The 21,594-nt window shown below is 36.1% G+C and overlaps 1 protein-coding gene across 15 annotated transcripts in view; it reads left to right on the forward strand.

Moving 5' to 3' along the window:
- ARHGAP5 (Rho GTPase activating protein 5) overlaps window positions 1-21,594 on the forward strand; it is a 128,311-nt gene that overhangs the window by 68,834 nt on the left and 37,883 nt on the right. For 11 of the 15 annotated variants that reach the window (XM_070241707.1, XM_023623619.2, XM_070241696.1 and 8 more), the window contains one exon: window positions 18,638-18,785. In XM_070241707.1, coding sequence (XP_070097808.1) covers window positions 18,638-18,785 — 148 coding nt within the window. The remainder of the gene's footprint in view (window positions 1-18,637; window positions 18,786-21,594) is intronic. The other 4 variants (XM_070241716.1, XM_070241722.1, XM_070241723.1 and 1 more) reach the window with 1 other exon arrangement.

The following is a 21,594-nucleotide window of genomic DNA, read 5'->3' on the forward strand; positions in this document are numbered from 1 at the left end:
TGTGTGTGTGTGTGTATACGTATGTGTATACGCCGCATCTTTTTTATCCAATCATCAGTCAGTGGCACTTGGGTTGCTTCCACTTCTTGGCTACAGTGAATAATGCTACAGTGAACATAGGGGCGCCATAAGTCTCTCTGAATTGTTGATTTCAAGTTCTTTGGATAAGTACCCAGTAGTGGGATAGCTGGGTCACATGGTATTTTCATTTTTAATTTTTGAGAAATCTCCGTACTGTTTTCCATAGTGGCTGCAGCAGTTTCTATTCCCACCAGCAGTGTATGAGCATTCCCTTTTCTCCACATCCTCTCCAACATTTGTTATTTTTTGTCTTGGTGATTATAGCTATTTTGATGGGTGTAGGTGATATCTTAGTGTAGTTTTGATTTGCATTTCCATGATGATTAGTGATGTTGAGCATCTTTTTATGTGCCTATTGGCCATCTGTATGTGTTCTTTGGAAAAATATCTCTTTGTATCCTCTGCCCACTTTTTGATTGAGTTGTTTGGTTTTTTTCTAGTTTAGTTGTGTGAGTTCTTTATATATTTTGGAGATTAACCCCTTATCAGATATATAATTTATAAATATTTTCTCCCAGTTGATGGGTTGTCTTTTCATTTTGTTCCTGGTTTCCTTTGCTTGTAAGTAATTTTTTAATCTAGTGTCCCTTAAATGTTTGGTTTCTGGACCTGTGGTGTTAAAAAGATAACCATAGGTTACAATGCAATTTCATAGATAGTTTGTGCCACAGTTATATTTTAGGGCTTCATATCTGTATGTGCACAGCGAAATGCCTTGGATTGCTCCAAGGCTAACTATTTATAAAATTAACTGTCATCTGTGTTATTTTTCCTTTAAGCATTACAGAATGGCTGGAGCACTTTAGTGCAGCTTAGGTTGCCTAAAAATTATTTTTATAATGTAAGCTGGACTTGAGTAATTGAAGTTGTCTTATGCTTCAGTTCTGTGAGCATTCACTAAAAACCTGCTAGATGCTTAAGTCTGTACAAAAAGCTGGTGAAGGATATAAAAAATTGAAGACATGCATCCCTGAAAGAGCTTAAATGTCAGTTTAAGAGACAGTACCTTGTGTTTGGGGCAGGGTTAGGAAAGTATCACTACAGCAATTTAAGGAAGCACAGTGTAATAGTTAGGAGCACATGGTCTAGAGCCAGACTTCTGGGATTTGAATCCAGGCTCTGCCACTTACTAGCTGTGTCAATACGTAAACTCTCTGTACCTCCATTTAGGAAAATGGAGATAACCATACTTCTTAGGTCTGCTATGAGAAACAAGTTTATATTTATTTAGAACAGTGCCTGGCACATGGTAAATTTGTTAAATTAAAAAGTGTGAACACTATTTTGTGATAGTATTGTTCAAATATAAATATTAAGAGAATACAGAATGAAAGATAACCATAGAGTGTGTGGAGTTAGTTTCACAGAACTTCATGGAAAAGGTACATCATCAGTTTTGAGTATTTCGGTTAGCTTTCAGGAGGAGAAAAGATATTTTAGATGGGGAAAATCATTTGTACAGAAGCATAAAATTGTGACTATGCAAGTTGAGATACCATAGGAAACTGTCCTGATTCAAGGTATTGTGAAATAGCATTGCATGAGTCTACTAAACTGAAGAGCTAGTTTAAATCCAAAAACCATTAGTTAAGCAGGAGCTGAACAGTGAGGAAAGTTGTGTTGGACTTTAGGTTACAAGTAGGGAATAGACTAGCGTTAGAATATCTAGCTAGGAGGCTGATGTACACATTCAGTTTTAAAGTGATAGGGGTTCAGGGACCAAATGAGAAATTAGCAAAGCTAGAAGTTGATTCTTTAAGAAGACTAGAAAAATAGACAAATGTCTGACAATGTTGATCAGAAAAAGAAGTGATAAATAAACACCAAGAATGAAAAGGGGAATTTAATTACAGATAGATCAGATTAAAAAGATAGAGAATACTATCAATAATTTTATGTCAACAAATTTGAAAGTTTAGTCAAAATTAACAGACGCCTAGAGAAGTTCAATTTACATAGAGAAGAAAGCTTTGAATAATCCTCTATAACTATTAAATAAATTGTGAAGTAGTAGTTACATCTTGCCACAAAAATACCAGGCCCAGATAATTTTACAGGAGACTTTTCAAGGAACAGATCATTCCAGTGTTCTACAAACTGTTCCAGAAAATAGAAAGCAGGAGAATGCATTCTTTAATTCCTTCTCTGCAGTCATCTGGTTCATCCTTAATTCCAGATCCAGACAAGGACAGTATAAGAAAGGAAAATTATAGTCCTGTTTTACTTAAGACTCTACATGCACAAATCCTAAATAAAATACAGGTCCTCAGACCCTTAACTGCAATGCTGAAGTCTGGTAACCTCTGAAAATCAAAAGTTTTCTTTTTTAGAACTTGGCAGCATAACCTGATTTGACCTCTTCTTGGTGGCAAAACCTAACTGGAACTTATGTGAGCCTACTTAGAATTATTGTTTATCTTATTTAGAGTGAATAGCCATACAGTTCACTGAAAAATATTAATGTATTTGAATACAGGGTACTGACCCAAAATTTACTGGGATTGTTACATAGTAGATATTTTTTGTACTGTTCGTTATGGATAATGACCCAAAATTTCTGAATTCTAAAAACATATTTTGCCCCAGTGGTTTTAGGATGTATGATAGCAAAAAGCATCCAACAGAATGTAAAAGATATTTGATAAACTTTAACAAATTTATGAAAAAGCTGTTATTAACAGATGAGGACTTTAACTTGAAAAAAGATATCAACAAATACCCAAACAAATGAAATCTGCAGTAAACATTATCCTAAATGGGGAAGTGGATTCCCTTTTCAACCAGGAACAAGACAAAAGGTACATATTGTCACTACTTCTATTCAGTATTGTGTGGAGATCCTAGTCAAAGCAGTAAGATAAGAAAAAAAATTAAAAGCTTGAGTATTGGAATGGAGGTAACAAAATTGTCATTACTGGCAGATATGATTGTCTAAGTAAAAGCCAAAAAGGATCCACAGATAAGTTATTAGTATTAATAAAAGAGTTAGCAAAATAGCTTGATACAACTTCTGTAATTAAAAATCAGTTGCATCTCTATACATCAGCAATAAACAACTAGAAAAAATAGAGAAGACACCATTTACAAAAGCATGGTATGTTATCAAGTGCCTGGGAGTAATTATTACATTATGTGCAAACCTCTATGTGGAAAAGTATAAAACTTTATTGAGGGGCTGGCCCTGTGGCTGAGTGGTTAAGTTTGCATTCTCCGCTTCAGCGGTGCAGGGTTTTGCTGGTTTGGATCCTGGGCACGGACATGGCACCACTCATCAGGCCATGCTGAGGCGACATCCCACATGCCACAACCAGAAGGACCTACAACTAGAATATACACTATGTACTGGGGGGCTTTGGGGAGAAGAAGAAGAAGGGGAAAAAAAAAGATTGGCAATAGATGTTAGCTTAGGTGCCAATCTTTAAAAAAAAAAAAACAAAAAAAACTTTATTGAAAGACATTAAAGAAGACCTAAATAAACGGGGAGCCCACTGCCTTCCTGTCCATGAATATGGCATACCATAAAGAAGTCGTTTTTCTTCAGACTGATTTCCAGATTCAGTGTTGTTTCATTCAAGGTCTTAAGGGTTTTCAAGAAATATCATACACTGATTCTAATCCGTATAAACCTAGAATGGCCAGCATACTTCTGAAGAAGAAAGGCAAGGTGGAGTGGTGATGTGTATGTGCTTATTGTATCAGATAGTGTAAAACTTTAGTATTTAAGACAGTATGGTATTGGCACAAGGATAGGCACATTCACCAATAGAACAGGGAGCCCTGAAACCTACAGACCTCTCACTTGGAGCTGTCTTTCCAACATGGTAGCCACATGAACATGAGGCTGTGGACCACCTGAAATGTGGCTAATTTGAATTGGGATGTGCTAGTTCAGAGGGTGAGGAAAGGCCTCCCTGAGAAGTGTCGTTTTAAGTCAGATCTGATGATGAGTAGAGTTAACTAGGGGAGTTGTTGGGTGGATGGAAGTATATTTAAGGCTGAATGAATAAAATGTTCTTGTGGTAATAGGGAACATGGTATGTTCTTAAAGGAGGTCACTGTGGCTGGTCATTGATTGAAGGCAGGTGTTGGCATACTTTCTGTAAAGAGCCAGATAATATTTTAGGCTTCAAGGATAATACTGCCTTTGTTACAACTGCTCAGATCTGCTGTTGCGGTGCAAATGCAGCCATACACAATACATAAATGAATGAGTGTGGCTGTTTTCAGAAACAGGCAGCAGGTTGGATTGGGCCCCCAGGCTATAGTTTTCTGACCCCTGTTCTGTGGGACAGAATGGTAAGAGGAGAGACTTAAGAGTTGGGGCTAGACTCAGACCTTTTTAGTAGTGTTAGGAATTTTTGTTATTTTGCCTAAGAGTAATTTGAAACTAGACAGGGAGTAGATTTGAAATCACTTGGTTTTGGTGTGGAGAATGTGTGGAGTGATATGGAAAACCTGTTGGCATGTTACAGTAGTCTGAACAAATCATGGTGAAAGTTGAGTAGTTGGAGTGGGGAAGGAGAATGGTGGGAATGGATAGAATGGGATGGATTTGAGAGATGCTTAAAATCTATAAGATTTGATGATATATTGCATATGTGGGGAAAGGGTAAGGATGGTGAATGAGATGGGAAAGATGTCTCCTTGGTTTCTAGCTTGTGTGACTTCATCGTAATGAGACTGTTTATGATGTTATGATGTTGGAAATTTACCAGGTTTGGAGTTGGAGAGTGAAAATTATAACTTTGGTTTTAGAGTTTGAGTGGAGATGTCACTTTGGCAGTTAGATGTACAGGTCCTCAGAGGAAAGGTCTGAGTTGGAGATACATATTTAGGAGACAATGAAGTAGAGATGGCAGTAGATGAAATGACCTAGGGAGCCAATACAGAGGAGTAGCCTAACAGAGCCTTGTAAAACTGCCAGTGTCGAATGGCCAAGTAGCAGAGATGATCCTTAAGAACAGTAAGTAGACAGTAAGAATAAATCACTTACCCTTTCTTAGCTGATCCGCTCATCTCTAAATTAGGAATTATAATATTTCTCTTGAAATTGTGGTAGAAATTGGAACTGTGTTTTTTCAAGTGCCTGGCCTATAGCAGTGCTCAATAAATGCTGTTATAGTGTACATGAGGCCTGAAATATCCCAGTATACTCTGGGTGTATTTCAGAACAGTCTTTTGTCCCATTTGCTGGTTTAGTTTCCTGACTCATTTTAGATTAAATATGTACTCTAGTGATTTCCGATCCTGAGTTTATGCACTTCTTTGCTGTTGTTTGGTTTTTTTCCTTCCAAGAGAAAGGATCATTCTGTTTACCTTTGTTTTTTGATTCCAAGATGAGAGCCATAGTCTCGGAATCTTCTCAGATCCCTTGACACCTGGAAAATCATAACTTTTAGGCATTAGTGGCATCTTAGGAAGGCTCAGGGGTCTCTTTCTCTTAAACTGGGCTTAGTTGTCATTCCTGCCAGTCAGAGAAGGCTTTATGCTTGATTGTCTTTTATTCTCTACTTCAAAATGAGTTTAGTGTTAGTTATGGGAACAAAACCTCTGAGACATTTCTTGATTACAATCATCAGTGAGAATTATTGTTTGTGAAATCATGCCCCATTATACACAAATATTTTTACGTAAAGGAAATCTCACAAAACAATACTTACCTCTACTGTATACATTATTTTGATTTTCTAGTCTTTTACAGTGAAAAAAAGTGCTGGTTGTGACCTACTGAATTGATTTCATGTCCTACAGGTGTTTGAAAAATAGTGCTTTAAGAGAATGAACTGAATGAGAACATTTTAGTTGTATTGGTAAAACTGCCAGTTTTTAACATATCTATCCCAAAAAGTGAGGTATACCTGTTATTTAAGCTGGTTCAATTTTTCTTAAGTATCTGTTTCAGTGCTGTCAGCTTGATTCAGATAGTAAAATACTTGGTAAATTTTATGGTGCATTAGAGTAAGCTGGTATTCTGATGATTTTTTGTTTTCAACTTCTTTTTAAATTCTTTTTCTATCTTGTTTCCATGTCCTGAATCTCTTTATCCTCTTATTTACATCAGCAGCTACCAATTCCTGTTTTATTTTCAAGTCTTCCTTTCAGTCCATATTCTTTGTATTTTACTGCTCCCCTCTTGTTAAACCTCACTATCAGCTAGTATCTTAGAAGATTCTGCTGCTTTATCTTTTGTAATAGGATTTGGAGCCTGTTTGGGGAAGAATACCGAAATAGGTCTGTTTTCTTTAAAAAACTGAAGAGATATCTACATATATTGAGTCATAAAATGTTAATTTAACTTAGTATTAGTAAATAGTGAATCAATACCATGCTATTAATATGGTAGGTCCCTTAGAATGTAGTAAACCATTCATTTAGAATTATTTGACTTCTAACTTCTAGAACCTCAGAGTCTTTATTAGGTAAAATGCCTTTTAAAAATGTTGTTAACCAGACAGTGCTGACCAGAATTTTCTCTTGATCCATAAATTGTTCATTGCAGATATAAAAATAATGAAATGTATGAAAGTATGTCTGTATGCAACTGTTGTTTTTTCTATATCAAAATGTATAAGTTATAGGGTAAGTTTGCTTTTGTTTTTAGTGTATGTCACTGAACCTCTTGACAGTCATTTAATGGACTGCCAGTGTTCACTGAGAGAAACTAGATGCTTGAAAGAATTTTAATTAAGGCTAAATAAACATTGGATAATAAAGGTTACTATAGAAAGAGCAGTATTTACAGATCAGATACAGATAGGGTAGGACTGTACTTTGATAAGCAAGGCCATTTAACAAAGTCTTGGAAGTGCTTGAAACTTTCAGATTTTCTATATTTTACCTATTTGGGGGCAGTACCTTGGTTAGATTTCTTGGCATTGATACAGGGTATCCATTATTGCCTTACAGACACTTCCTTAGGGGAGAGAGTGATGGTTACTTTTGTAAAGGAAGTATGTTCAGAAAAATGAGAAAGCTCCTTTCCCAGACCCCTCAACCAGCGTCTTTTCTAGTTTGTTTGCCTTGAGTTGGGTCCTGTATCCATTCCTAAGCAGTACACCCTGGCCAGGGGAATAGAATTATGCTATTGAATGTAGGCCCAAGCCTTTATCCTTAGAGCTCTGCATGAAGTTGGCTTCCCCCAAATTGTGATAATTTCTAAGAGATGGAAACCACAATGTCTACACTACAGGCAAGATATGTATCTTGTTTATAGTTGATCTGTGTGGCCTAGCACAGTATGTTGTACTGTGATCACTTGAAGTTAGTATGAATATATGACTCTGTTGTTTTTGTAGTGATAGTAAAAGAACCATTTATGTATTTGTGTAATAATTGCAATTTATTTTGACTCAAACTGTCATTCAACAAGCATCTTACTGAATACCTGCTATGCCTGAACACTGTCTGAAGCTAAAGATGATACAGGGATGACTTGGTAATGGGCTCTGCTCTCGTGGAATTCAGTCTAGTAAAATTGATTTTGTTGAAAATTAAACATTTTATGTTTTCAGCAAGGTTAGCAAAACTTCTGGTTCTTTTGTATCTCTCTTTGGAAAAGCATTTAGTGAGGCATTCTTTAGTAATCGTTTCTTGTTTTCTTACTAGCTCATTGGCTAAATTGGTCTACCTCTGATTAATTAGTTTTATGGTGTTACAAAAATTTCTCCTAAAGTTAAAACTGGTTTCTTTAGTAGCATTTCTGGTGTTGGCTACATCAATTTATGATATTATGTAAGTGTGGATATGTAATGTGAGTACTTCTTGCCTATATATACTATTTGCTGTATCTTTGAATTTGTTCTGTGCAGACTGTTTGGCCATGATTTATTACTTTTCAAATTCAGATTGAAATGTAATTACTTGGTCAATTTTTAAATTATGTTTAAAGTATATTTCTAATTCATGTATTCTAATGAGACTTAATTTAAATGATTGTGTCAGTGTTTTGCTTGTTTTCACTAATTTAAAAGCAAATGTAAATTTCTTCAGGGTGGCTTTCTCTCTTTTTTAGGATTGGCACCTGAGCTAACAACTGTTGCCAATCTTCTTTTATCTTTTTCTTCTCCCCAAAGCCCCCCAGTACATAGTTGTCTATTCTAGTTGTGAGTGCCTCTGGTTGTGCTGTGTGGGACACTGCCTCAGGATGGCCTCATGAGTGGTACCGTGTCCATGCCCAGGATCCGAACCAGCGAAACCCTGGGCCACTGAAGCGGAGAGTGGGAACTTAACCACTTGGCCACAGGGCTGGCTGCCAGTGTGGCTTTCTATTCAAACATTTTTTCTTAGCTTTCATAGCATATTGAATATTTAGCAAAAACTGCCATAGCACAAATTATTAAAATTACTCTTATTTCTGCCACACGTTAATTATAATTGTTAGAATATATTTAGCTAATATATTGAGAAGGCACTTAACTCCTGTAACATAGAATATTGTGTTCTTATTATAATTTTTGTCAATGGACAATTGTTACTATTGCAAGACTTATAGGCAAGTTTATAAGGTTGTCAAGTTTTTGTACTCCAAAATGTGATATACTACACATTATCCCACTCAACCCTAGAAGAGTTATTTCTGTAGTAGGTATAGTTTTATGATTTGTAGCTCTGTAATGTTTTCTTATCATCTCAGCTGATGTGAGAGAGTCCTCAAGTAAATAGGACTTGGCCTATGACTGTGTAAAGAGAAACCCCAGTGGAAGGAGGACTGCTTTTTAAAAGTAGTAATTTTTTTATAGCAGTTTTGCCCTTTTTTTTTTTTTTTTTGGCTGGGAAACATTTGCTCTGAGGTAACATCTGTTGTCAACCTTCCTCTCCCTTTTTTTTCCCCCTCCCCAAATCCCTGGTACATAGTTGTATATTCTAGTTGTAAGTCCTTCTGGTTGTTTGTGAGCCACCACCACAGCATGGCTACTGACAGATGAGTGATGTGCTTCTGTGCACCAGAACCGAACCCAGGCCGCCAAGGTGGAGTGCACCGAACTTTAACCACTAGGCCATCAGGGCTGACTCAAAAAAGTAACAATTTTTGATGTTTCTAATTCTTAGAATAAAATATAAGGCTATGACAAAAGTGATCTTGTGGTTGTATCTAACTTTGTCCAATAAAAGTCTGTCCACTTTGCATACTTTGTATAAAGTAATTGTTTTGAGCTTTTTGGAAATTGTTCTTAGCCTTTGAATATCTGGGGAAAGGTTTGGGTATTTTCCCTGGAAAAATGCAGATGCCCGTTTTACTGGAGTTTTTAAGTGGTTCATATACTTCCTAAAGCTGTGGACCCTAACTTAAGAACCTCTGTTGATGTGAGGGAGGAGGAAGACACTGAAATTTTTCTTCCTTCTTTACTGAGCATCTGGTTGGCAACCATTTAACTGACAGAAAGTACCTACCAGATGATATGGGAAGCAAAGGGAGAAACAGTGGTTTTAAGAATGAAATACTGGGTATAGTATAAAACTTATTTTCATCTGAGTACACTTAAAACATATGTATTTGGAGAAGCTGAGAAGAAATCCACCCATTATTCGCGTGAATAGCTAGATATTTTGCTAGGACCCTCTCCTGGTGACTCCAGGTTTGTTTTTTGTTAGTGAAGTTATTAATGGCATTAATAAAATACCTGCCAGGTGGATAACATATGTTGAAATGCTTTGTAGGAAGATGTCATCTTAGAGATGAATCAACGCTAGAACCAGTTTGTCTGTTAGTGTATACAAGAACCCAGACCACATTTATTTACCCTCAGTTATTTTCACTCTTTTCACCTAGTGTTAACTTAAAGGATGTGCAAGAGCTTTCACAACTCCTGATTTCCAAAGTGTGTTTGGACTCTCAGCCAGCACCTACAGCTTTTATAGACTTAAAAAAAAAAAAAAGGATTAAGAAGACCTTCATGGAGGCCTGGCTCCCACTAAAGTCTTCTTTCTTAGACTGATGTGTTATGCTATGGTGTAATGCTTATTCCTCCCACCTAAAGTAATCAGTTTATAGTGGTTTTATCGCTTTGGAGTTCAAGAAGTTTTGTTTTTCTTACTACATTGTCAGCTTTTTGAGAGCATTTATGATTATCATTCTTCTTTCTGTACCCTAGAATACTGTTTCTCAATCTTGAGTTATGTATTGACCTTTTTTTAAAGTTAAAATTCTCAAACTTCCCAGGAGTATGGCTGTAGCCATCTCCCAAACTTGAGTTCTTGGCCTTGATTTTATTAGCCTAGCACAGCGGTTCTTGACCAGGGTCAGTTTTGCCTTCCAGGGAGCATCTGGCAATGTCTGGAGACATTTTTGGCTCTCACAACTGGGTTGAGGAGTTGCTACTGGTACCTATTGGAAAGAGCCCGGGGATGCTACTACTAAACATCCTACAATTCATTGACAGTCTCTGACAACAGAGGATTATACAGCCCAAAATGTCAATGATACTGAAGTTGAGAAAACCTCTGTAGCAGAGTGTGGTCTTTAAGGAGATTCCTATGAAGTTGTCTTGTGTGAAACATACAAGGCATGTTTGTACCTCCTCATTAGGAAAGACAGGTTTTTTCTCATAGGTCACATATTTTACTTGCCTGTCCTCACCCTGTTTTCAGGAAGGAGCTTCTGTGTGCCAAACTTTCATGCTATTGCTATTTATCCTGTTTGACTGATGTTTCCATTTCATTGTCACAGTCTTAGTTGAAATTGTCGTAACTTCTTGGATTATATTAATGACCTTTTTTTAAAATCATTTTAATTTTAGATAATTGTAGGTTGACATGCCATTGTAAGAAATAATGCAGAGATCCCATGCACCCTTTGCCTAGTTTCCCACAAAGGTAACATCTTGCAAAACTATAGTACAATATCACAACCAGGGTATTAACATTAATATGATCCACAGATCTTATTTAGATTTCCCCAGTTTTACTTGTACTCATTTGTGTGTATTTATTTAGTTCCATGCAATTTTTCACATGCGTAGGTTTTTGTGTCTACCACCACACTCAAGATGGAAAATAGTTCTATCACCAGCAGATCCCTCCTGTTGTCCTTTTATAACCCCACTTTCCTATCTTCTCACTCCCTCCCATCTGTAACCCCTGGCAGCTGCTAATTTGTTTTCCATTTTTCATTTCATAATTTTGCCAGTTTCAGAATGTTATATAAATGGGGTCATACAGTATGTAACTTTCTGGGATTGTCTTTTTTTTGTTTAGCACAATTCCCTTGAGGTTCAGTCAAGTTGTATAGATCAATAGTTTGTTCCTTTTTATTGCTAGTATTCTGTGGTGTAGATTTACCACAGTTTTTTAACCTGTTGAAGGACATCTGTGTTGTTTCCAGTTTGGGGCTTTTATGAATAAAGTTGCTATGAACCATCGAGTACAGATTTTTATGTAAGCTTTCATTTTTCTGAGATAAATGCCCAAGAGTGGATTTGCTGGGTCTTATGGTAATTTCATATTTAGTCTTATAAGAATTTGCTAAACTTCTTTTCAGAGTGGATGTACCATTTTAAATTCCCACCAGCAATGTGTGGTGGATCCAATTTCTCTCTGTCCTCACAGCATGGGGGTGCAATAGCTTTTTAATAAGTTTCTGTGTCTCCAGTTCACCCCTGCTTCAAACTATTCTTTTATGTTGTTTTCTGAGGCATATTACTAAAATAGAAGTGATTAATCTTTCTCCCTACAAATTATATTTGTAGCCTCTTTATAAGGTTCAGATTCCTTAGTTAGGTACCTTGGAGCCACTTGCACTCGGGCCCTTGCCTACCTTCTCCCCTCATTAGTCCTGTACATACTTTTTAGTTCCAGGTATGTTGAAATAGATGCAAAATAGTAGCTATCTCAGAGCTGTTGTAATGATTAAGATTATGCATATAATATTACCAAGTACCTAATATATAGTAAGCAGTGAATAAATGGCAGTTTGCAGTGATTTCTGTGTGCATATGTTGACATAGAGTAGGCACCCAAATGTTTAGATGAGTAAATGACTTACAGACTAGATTCTTTCTAAATTCCAGAAATGTCCCCAACCTCGTCTCTTCTTTTGTAAGTTCTGTTTTTTGAAGTCTGGGTTTAAATCTTACATCTAATTTTGACACTTAATCATATACTGTTCTGTATGTGCTATTAATTAAATGGTAGTGACGTCTTTTTTCATAATAGATTGTATGTTTCTTGTGGGCATTAATTTCCACTGATTTTTCTATCCTGCGTAACACCTAACATGATATATGCACATGGTAGGTGCTCAGTTCTTACACACTGTTCTGAGTCCAAAGGAATTGACATAGAGTTGGCTTCTTAATGTTTCTTTTAATTTTATAATAAGTAATCATGATTTTGTGTGAATCCTGGTTTTATTAGGTTCAGATGCTTAAGGTTAGGCACAGTTATATAGTGACTTGTATAGGAATAAAGAATTAGGTATAATGAAACTGTTTGCATAAACTGGTAAATAAGCCAACAGTACTTTGTATATTTAGTAACAGAAATCTCAACATGGTAAAGTCCTTCCCTGGTTCCTGTTTATACCAGCAGGGCGTCTTATGCCTTTGCTGTGGAGAGTAAGGGAAAAGGGAAAATCAAGGTTGCTTCCTAGATTTCTGGTGTAAGCAACTGGGTAGATTTACTGAGATATTGAAGACTAAGGGTCAAAGGTTTTAGACCAGAAGCAGTCAAGACACGTGTTTTGTCCTTTTTATGTTACGTTTAAAATATCTATGTTGACATCCCAGTGGAAGTATAAAAGCTAGATGTATGAGTCTGGTACTCAGAGGAAAAGTTATCAGGACATAAAAGAATTTAGAGATTAGATAAATTCACCTAAGGGCAGAGTACAGCTAGAGAAGAAGGGAGGGCTCAGAACTGAGTTTGGATAGACCGGGGAAGAATTGTTGGCAGATGAAACTGAGAAAGGAATCCTTGATGAGAAAAAAGAGGAAAAACTAGTAAAGAGTAGTAACATGGGAGCCAAGAGAGCAAGTGTTGAAAGAGGAAGTAGTTAAGAAAGAATGTTGCTGGGAGCTCAAGAAGGGTGAAGAGAAAAGTTTCTTTTTCATTTGATAGTGTAGACATATCTGATCTTGACAAGCAGCTTAATGGAATGGAAGAGAAGGCCAGATGGAAGTAAGTTGAAGAAGGAATGGGATGTAAAAAGTAGAGATGATAAATGTAGATGACATCTTTAAGAAGTTTTGCTGTGAAAGGGAGCAAGAATTGGAGCAGTAACTAGAGGTCAGTGTGGGGTCAAAGAAGGGTTTTTGTGTTTGTTTTTAAAGATGAGAGATATTAGAGAGTATGTGTTTATAAGAATGACCCAGGAGAGGGACAGATTGATGGTATAAGAGAAAAGGAATAGGGAATAGGGGTAATTCTTTGTATAGTTCAAAGCTTTTTGCGTGGAAGACAACTCCAAAGTTAACATTACTCTTTTAAACACAAAAAATCATTACTTTTCCCATCCTTTTATTTTCAACTCTTAGGATTCTCTTTGTTTAAATGGCAAGTGGTTAGTCAAGTTTAGTTTTTACAAAGTTGGAGAATATTTTATAGCTAATCTTATTCCATTTCTTTTTTTTTTTTTTTTTTGAGCAAGATTAGCCCTGAGCTAACTACTGCCAGTCCTCCTCTTTTTGCTGAGGAAGCCTGGCCCTGAGCTAACATCCATGCCCATCTTCCTTTACTTTATATGTGGGACGCCTACCACAGCATGGCGTGCCACGTGGTGCCGTGTCTGCACCCGGGATCTGAACCGGCGAACCCTGGGCCGCCGAGAAGTGGAACGTGTGAACTTAACTGCTGCATCACCCCTCTATTTATTTTTATAAGTTTCAGTTTGCTTTTCTCATTTTCTATTAATCAGTAGCAAAGAAATAGAAAAATGAAGGAACTATTAATTTGTGTGTTGTGTGTTGCTTATTTTTATCTTTAACTTTATATTGAACACCTATTTCAGTTTATCATCCTCTCCCCCCATAGTATATCATGATACCCTGTCATTCATTAGCATAATTACATTATCTCCTATATACACCCACAACCTTTAGGGGAGGTTGAGGCTTTTGGTTCTGGCGTGTTACGAAATTATGTTTGTAGCTTTACCCACAAAATTGTAGGTTATATTCTATTTAATAGCCATACCACTGTAACTTAGAGTTAGTTTGATGTTTAATCATATACAGTGTTCATTCTTATGTTTTTCATGGCACAAGTTCTCCAAATATAAGTTCTTTATTATTTATGTTTCATCATGTGTTTAAACATTCTTCAGAAGGAGTTTGAGGGTGTTGTAATTTGTATGTTAATTATTACTTATTTGAGAACTTCAAAAAAAAAATCTGTAGTTGCTTGTTACACAGACGATTGATGTACTGGCTAAGTGTAGAATTCTTGACACATCCTTTTTCCACGAACATTCCTATAGATGAGTCTACCGACTTTCCAGTTTGCCTGAGAATTTGAAGCTAGCCTGATATTTTCCCTCCAGTTTTGATCATTGGTTTCTTCTGCCTAGATACCTTTAAGATTCTTTGAAGCTTACTGAATTCAGTGTGATATGTCTGTAATTTGATGGTTCACTCCTATTTGTTGTTTATCTTTCCTAGTACATAGTGAGATCATTCAATCTATAAATTGAGGTCATTATTTCAGAAGAGACCTCAAATATCTTTGTTCTTTTCTTTTTCACAGACAGTATTTCAGGTCTTTGGAGTGTGTTGGTAAACAAAGCAGATGAAAATCCCTGTCATTGTGTGGAGCTTAAATTGTGGTAGGAGGACATGAAAAAAATAATACATGAGTAAATTATATAGTGTTATGGGTAGAAAAAACATTGTAAGATAGATTGAGAGTACCAGGCAGGAGCTAGAGGAAGACAGGCAGTAAGATTGCAGTTTTTAATAGGGTGATTAGTGTAGGCCTCATTGAGAAAGTAAAGGAAACAACTAGTGCAAAAGTCCTACGTCAGGAGTATGCCTTGCATGTTAAAAAAAGCAAGTAAGCCACATGGTTGGAAGGAGAGAGTAAGTGATTAAGAAAATGGAGGAAAATGAGGTCAGAATATAAAGAGGGAGGGTTCAAGTCATGCAGATTGTATACGGCAAGGCCGTTACTTGTGGAACCACTATTATTCTGGTTGCTTTGTCGAGAATGGTCTGTAGGGTATGGTGGTAGAAACAGGGGGCGTTGATTGAGCAGTCAGTGCAATAATCTAGATGTGTGAAGTGATAGCTTTTTGGACCAAGGAGTTAGTGAGGACGGTTAAGATTCTGTATCTAATACATTTGCTTAGCAATTGGAAGTAAAATGAGAGAGAAAACGAGGGATCAAGGATGACTCTAAAATTTTTAGCTTGAGCAACTGAAAGGATGGAGTTGCCAGCAGCTGAGATGAGACAGCTCTGGATAGAGCACATTTTAAGGAAATCATCGGGAGTTTAGTTTTGCACATGGTAAGAAAGAAATATCTCTTAGATGTTCAGGTGAGGGTGACAGAATGTTTGAAGTGAGTCTATAGTTCAGGAGCAAGAGCTGAGCTGGAAGTATTAATTTGGGTCATCAGCGTATGGATGATAGTACCAAGAGGGTGAGGATAGATGTTGAGAAAAGACAATCAGGGACTGAGGTCTGGGGTGTTCACAGTATTACGAGGTTGGCAAGGAAGGACCAGCAAAGGAGACTAATAAGAGGAGAGTGAGTGAGGTATTAGAGGTGGTCTCCTGTAAGTCCAGTGAAGAGAGTGACTGCTGAAAGGTCTGGTAAGATGAGAGCTGAGAACTAGCTATTGCAAAATGATCATTGATGACCTTAATAAGAGCAGATTTAGTGGAGTGATGAGAGTGAGAGACTAATTTGAGTACATGTAAGAGGGAATGGAAGGAGATGACTTCTGCAGTCTGTCTGCAAAAGGAGTAGCATTATGGGGCAGGTACCTAACGAGAGGAGGATTGAGACTTCTTTTTTAAGCCTGGTGAAACTGGTGATCTTTTTTACATTTTATTCTGATCTTTTCAATCATATTGAGTCTTTTACTAAAGAGATTTTCATTTCTTTGATGGGTTTTTCTTCAGTTTTTTCGCATTTCATTTCTCTTGTCTCATTTCTTCTTTAATCTTTTATTTCAAGAATCCCATCTTAAATTTAACAGAATAGAGAAGTCCAAATTTTCCTTTTTTCCTGGATTGGTTCTTTGAAACCCTAGTCAACTGCTTTTTGCTACTTAAGTTTTCTTCAGTTTGTTGGTTGCACATGAAGCAGTTGAGGTATTGTGTTCTTTTTTAATGCTATTGATTATAGTATTTATTTGAAGATGTTGCATTGATGCCCTCCCTTACTGTGTCGCTGATATTACTGAAGTGGGAGAGCAGTTTCTGGAAAGAGCTGTTAATATACTTTTTCCTGGTTCTGTTTACTCTTATACTAATGATTGTTTTTAATATCTGCTGGACACCATTGTTTACATTATTTGTGAATGAAATGTTTATTTTACCATGGATATGTTTTTGCAGACACGAGATTACTAGCCCTGAATCTTGGTGTAACTACAGAATTAAGTAATTTGCCCTTGTAACTTTATGGATCTTGGGGGATATTTCCTGAGTATAAGCCAGAGAATCTACCTTATTTTGCTTACCTGTCTCCACTTACCAATCTTAGTAGAGTATCTGGGGCTTCCTAGATAAAGTTTACACTTTACTTTTTCCTCTCCCTTGTGACCCCAAGGGTAAGGGTGGAATGATTTCAGAGTCAGTCATATGAGAGTTTAGGTTGGTTCCTAAAGGGCAGTATTAAAAAAGAGGGTTTCTTAAGAGTTGGTTGGAACATTTAGGACTAGCTAACTTACTTTTCTTACAACTTTGTATTCTTTAGGTATCATTGCAGATTTTTTTTTATCTCTTCATTCCTGTTGCTCCTGTCATAGGCTAGGCCTTGCTATTTTCATTAATCGACCTACGTGTAATCTTTTTCACCACTGTATTGTCTCTAAAGAAAACACGTATATCTTTGCCTCACTTTTCACTTTTCTAATCCAAAGCTAGTAGTTTGCAGGCTAGGAAGCACCTTAGTGCTCCTGAGAATGAGGACTCAGCCACTGTATCCCTCAGCTTTGAAATTAGTCTCTTAACTTGCACTTTCTTATACATTGTTTTGTTTTGGTGGTGGTGGTAGTGAGAGAACTGTATAAGAAGTAAGGATCCACCTAATTGACTTGGTGGGTTAGGTCTTGAGACAGATCAAACATTCCAGTGTTTTGTTGGCAATATTCTAGACACTGAGTTATATTGTATTTAATCTGTACGTGCCAGAGTTGTATGTAATCTGTATCACCGGAGAGTGATAGTTTATGAGGATTTAGAAGTTGGATTTCATGAGCTCTGGAAGTTTGCTAGGTGGAGCAACCTGAAACTGAAGAAAGGACTTAGTTAATTTTTCAAGCTATCTGGAGACTTGGAAGAATACATCAAAGGATCCATCCAAAGGAGACGCCTTCAAAAAAAAATGGGAAATTAAGATGAGGATTGTTGCTTTAGGCACTGAAACCTCTGCCTGTGCGCCCTCCCTCACCTCCCCGTTTCTCATTAGAAATGGTATGTTATCCTATTTGTAAGTCATCGATGATGCTTATCATGAATATGAATAGGTTTGTGATTTATACCAGAGAAAAATAAAAGTTTGTAGATAAAATTAGACTGAAGAAGGAACGAGAGCTGTCAATAAAAGTGCTCTTACGTCTTTGAATTCCTGAAAACTTACTCATCTTCCTGTATTTTAGAGGTTCTCAACTAGGGGTACACAACAGAATCATCTGTAAAGATGCTTACTACACCCTACTCCATGAAGACCGACTCAGAATCTCTGTAACAGTTGAATACAGATAGTCCTTCCTTAGGTTTTTGAGAAGTTCACTCCCTGGTTAAGAACCCATTTTCTCCCAATGATAGATTGAAGTTAAACTCTGAAAATTCTTATTTAATTTTGTTTTTACAGTTGTGAAAATGTTTTGTTCATTATGAAAATTATCTTAACATTTAGGAAATAGAGTCACTGGATTGGAAGAAAATGGGAAAATCAGAAGGAACAAATGTTGGGACTAAAAGTTTATGGAGTTACATAGCTTCATTATAAAATCAATAATTAAAGCTATATTACGGTCTCACAAATATAGCTGTACACAAAAACCTTACTTGGACCTGCCCGAAAGACCAAAGAAAGTTGACAGGACACACCTAAACTGAATTGAGCATTGCTCACTCCTAGTTTTTTCTTTGCATTGGCATTGAAAAATGATCTTTTCTAATCTCCCTATGTATCCAGTTTCTTATTATTTTCCAAAGGGAACGCTTTCTTCTAGTCAGCCAGTTTTTCTGTTCGCGTTTGTCTCTTCCCATTGCTCTTGTTGCTGCTTTCTAGTGGAATTTATTTAGTGAGTTCCATATTGATGGACATTTAGGTTGGATGTGGCTTTTAAATATGTCTTTTGATACAAAAACATGTATTACATTGCTTAATACTAATGTTATTCTGAAGGAAATTAATTCTACTGGTTTTAACTTGAATGTGTTTTCTTATAGCAGAAAAAGAAAGCGAAGAACATTCCTCCACCAACACGCAGAAATTGGGAAAGTAATTACTTTGGGATGCCTCTCCAGGATCTGGTTACAGCTGAGAAGCCCATACCACTATTTGTTGAAAAATGTGTGGAATTTATTGAAGATACAGGTAGGATAGAAGTATCATTTCAAGAGATTTGATTGGAAATTTCGCCTTTGCTACACTAACAGTCTATGGAATGTTCGTGATTCGTTAAAACTAAGTTTCGAAAAAAGTGTATAGTTCTCATTAATAGAATTGATTGTCTTGAGTATTATCTCTAGACGCAACCATCTGATATTTGAACGAAGTTTTGTGGCTGACCAGTAATTGCGCTTTTGTTGGACTTCTCTTTCATAAATGGTTAAGTCGAATGCTGTTAAACTTACCTTATTCTGGAATTTAGAATAACTTGATTATTAAATTAAGCTACTATTTAATTATAGGTAATTATGGTTTAAATCAATAATTTGAAAGTTTTCAATATTTTTTAAATCTACTTACTACCCATTTACACATGAATTTCTTTTAAAATTAATTCATGGCAGTACTTATGAATATATGAAAGGCAGCTTGTTTGGGATGTTACTGTTTATTCAGCAGCACTAGTTTGATATGGTTTATATGGTTTGAGTTGTATTTGTAAAGAATGTGTAGATATCCTTATTATTTTAAAAACAAGCCTGCTGTTGTGTTTACTTTGTCCAGTGTAAACTTATCTGAGGGTTGAATTGGTCAGAGGTGGGGAATAAGGGGAATAACGGCAGAATATTATCATGTTTATGTGTATTTAAAATGAACATTTTAATCGTGAAATCTTGGTGATTGAATGGACTACAGAATTTAATGATTTGAAAACGAGTTAATTCCATTTTAGCTTTATTTGTTCTTAATGATCTCCTTTGATAAACAGGCATTGTTTAAAAAACAAACAAAGATGCCATGTCCTATCTAAAAAGTCAAGCTCATTTTTATTTAGATGTACGCCTTACCCTTTAGTCTGATTATTAGCTAAGTTCTATACATATTGCGTTGTCTGGTGACAAGTAGTGACTTTGAGTTTTAATAAAGGAATGGAATATGGGACAATACCTGTTACCCACAAGTATTATATCAGAAATAGCCTGTATCTTCCCCCTTTTCTTAATAAGTGTTGATTACTATAAAGCCTACTTTTGGATATGCCCTTAAATTTGTTTTTTCCTTCAACAAGGTGTGCATTAGGCAAATTTCTTGTCTATATTTTGGTCTATCTTTAGCATAGTAGAAATTCAGAGGTTCTTATAGTATTAGCTTCCTGCTTTGAGGTTAAAGAATTCTCATTTTCTTTAGTAATATAATTAGGCCTTACAGATATGACTGAGCAGTTAGAAAATACTTTTCTTTAGTGCTTAGAAAATAAAGTAATAATGGATAGCATTTTTTACATTTATAATTAAAAATTCCCATTTCTTGGGGCTGGCCCCGTGGCCGAGTGGTTAAGTTCGCACGCTCCGCTGCAGGCGGCCCAGTGTTTCGTTAGTTCTAATCCTGGGCGCGGACATGGCACTGCTCATCAGACCACGCTGAGGCAGCGTCCCACATGCCACAACTAGAAGAACCCACAACGAAGAATACACAACTGTGTACCGGGGGGGGCTTTGGGGAGAAAAAGGAAAAAATAAAATCTTAAGAAAAAAAAAAAATTCCCATTTCTTGAATGTTTTCATGGTAGTTAAGTGATTTGGTTTGAGGAAAATGAATGAATTCCAAGTTTAAGATAAAATGAAATTCTACTCCATTTCTTAGCACAGTTTCAGTCACCTGACAGGTAATTTATATATTTAAGTGCTTTGTTAGACATATACTAAAGTACCATAAGACTACAGGAATAGTCATATAAAAGATTAAAGCTAGTTCTTTTGTTGTAGTGTATTGTTTGATTTTATTACTGACTAATGCTAATCAATTTTAGCAGAAATTCCCAGTTACTTGAGGGTTCAATATTGAATTCTCGATATGGACTTTAGCACAGCCATCTTCTTTTTAGGGTTCAACTTGTAGTAATTTAAATATGTATCAAATACCTATGATTTAAAAGTTGTACTTCACTATTTGTAGATCCTTAGACATAGTGATATAAAAGAGCAGTACTTTTATTGTTATAATTAGCACCCTTTTTTAAAGGAGTAACCCTTTTTTTAAACAACCCTGAAGAAAATATTATGGTAGTTTTAAAAATCAACTTTATTGGTATAACTTACATACAGTAAAATTCACAAATTTTAATTGTACATTATTAGTTTTGATAACTCTACAGTCATGTAAGCATCACCACAATTAAGGTATAGAACATTTTCATCACCTCAAAAAGAACCCAGTGTTTCATCATTAAGTATAATATTAGCCATTGGTTTTTTGTAGATGCTCTTTATCAGGTAGAGAAGTACCCTTCTATTCCTAATTTGCTTCATTTTTACCCAAAATGGGTATTGATTTTGTCATCTGATTTTTCTGCATCTGTTGAGTTGATCATATGGTTCTTTTTTGTCTGTTTAGATGGTGAATTATATTAATTGATCTTCAAATATTAAACTAACGTTGCATCCCTGGGACAAACACCACTTGGTCATAACGTTTTGTCCTTTTTATATATTGCTTGATTCAGTTTGCTAAAATGTTAAGGATTTCTGCATCCCGAGGGATATTGGTCTGTAGTTTTCTTGTGTTTGTCTGGTTTGGTATTAGAGTAAGCTGGCATCATAGACAGAGTCTATTTTCTGCAAAAGTTTGTATAAAATTAGTAATATTTCTTTCTTAAATTTTGGTAAAATTCACTAGTGAAACTATTTGAACCTGGAATTTTGTGAGGAGGTTTTTAACTATGAATTAAATTCTTTTAATAGATAGAGGGCTATACAGATTTTCGATTTCATGTTGAGTAAGCACTGGTTGTTTG

Source organism: Equus caballus, chromosome 1 (assembly GCF_041296265.1).
Source record: "Equus caballus isolate H_3958 breed thoroughbred chromosome 1, TB-T2T, whole genome shotgun sequence".
Taxonomy (NCBI): domain Eukaryota; kingdom Metazoa; phylum Chordata; class Mammalia; order Perissodactyla; family Equidae; genus Equus; species Equus caballus.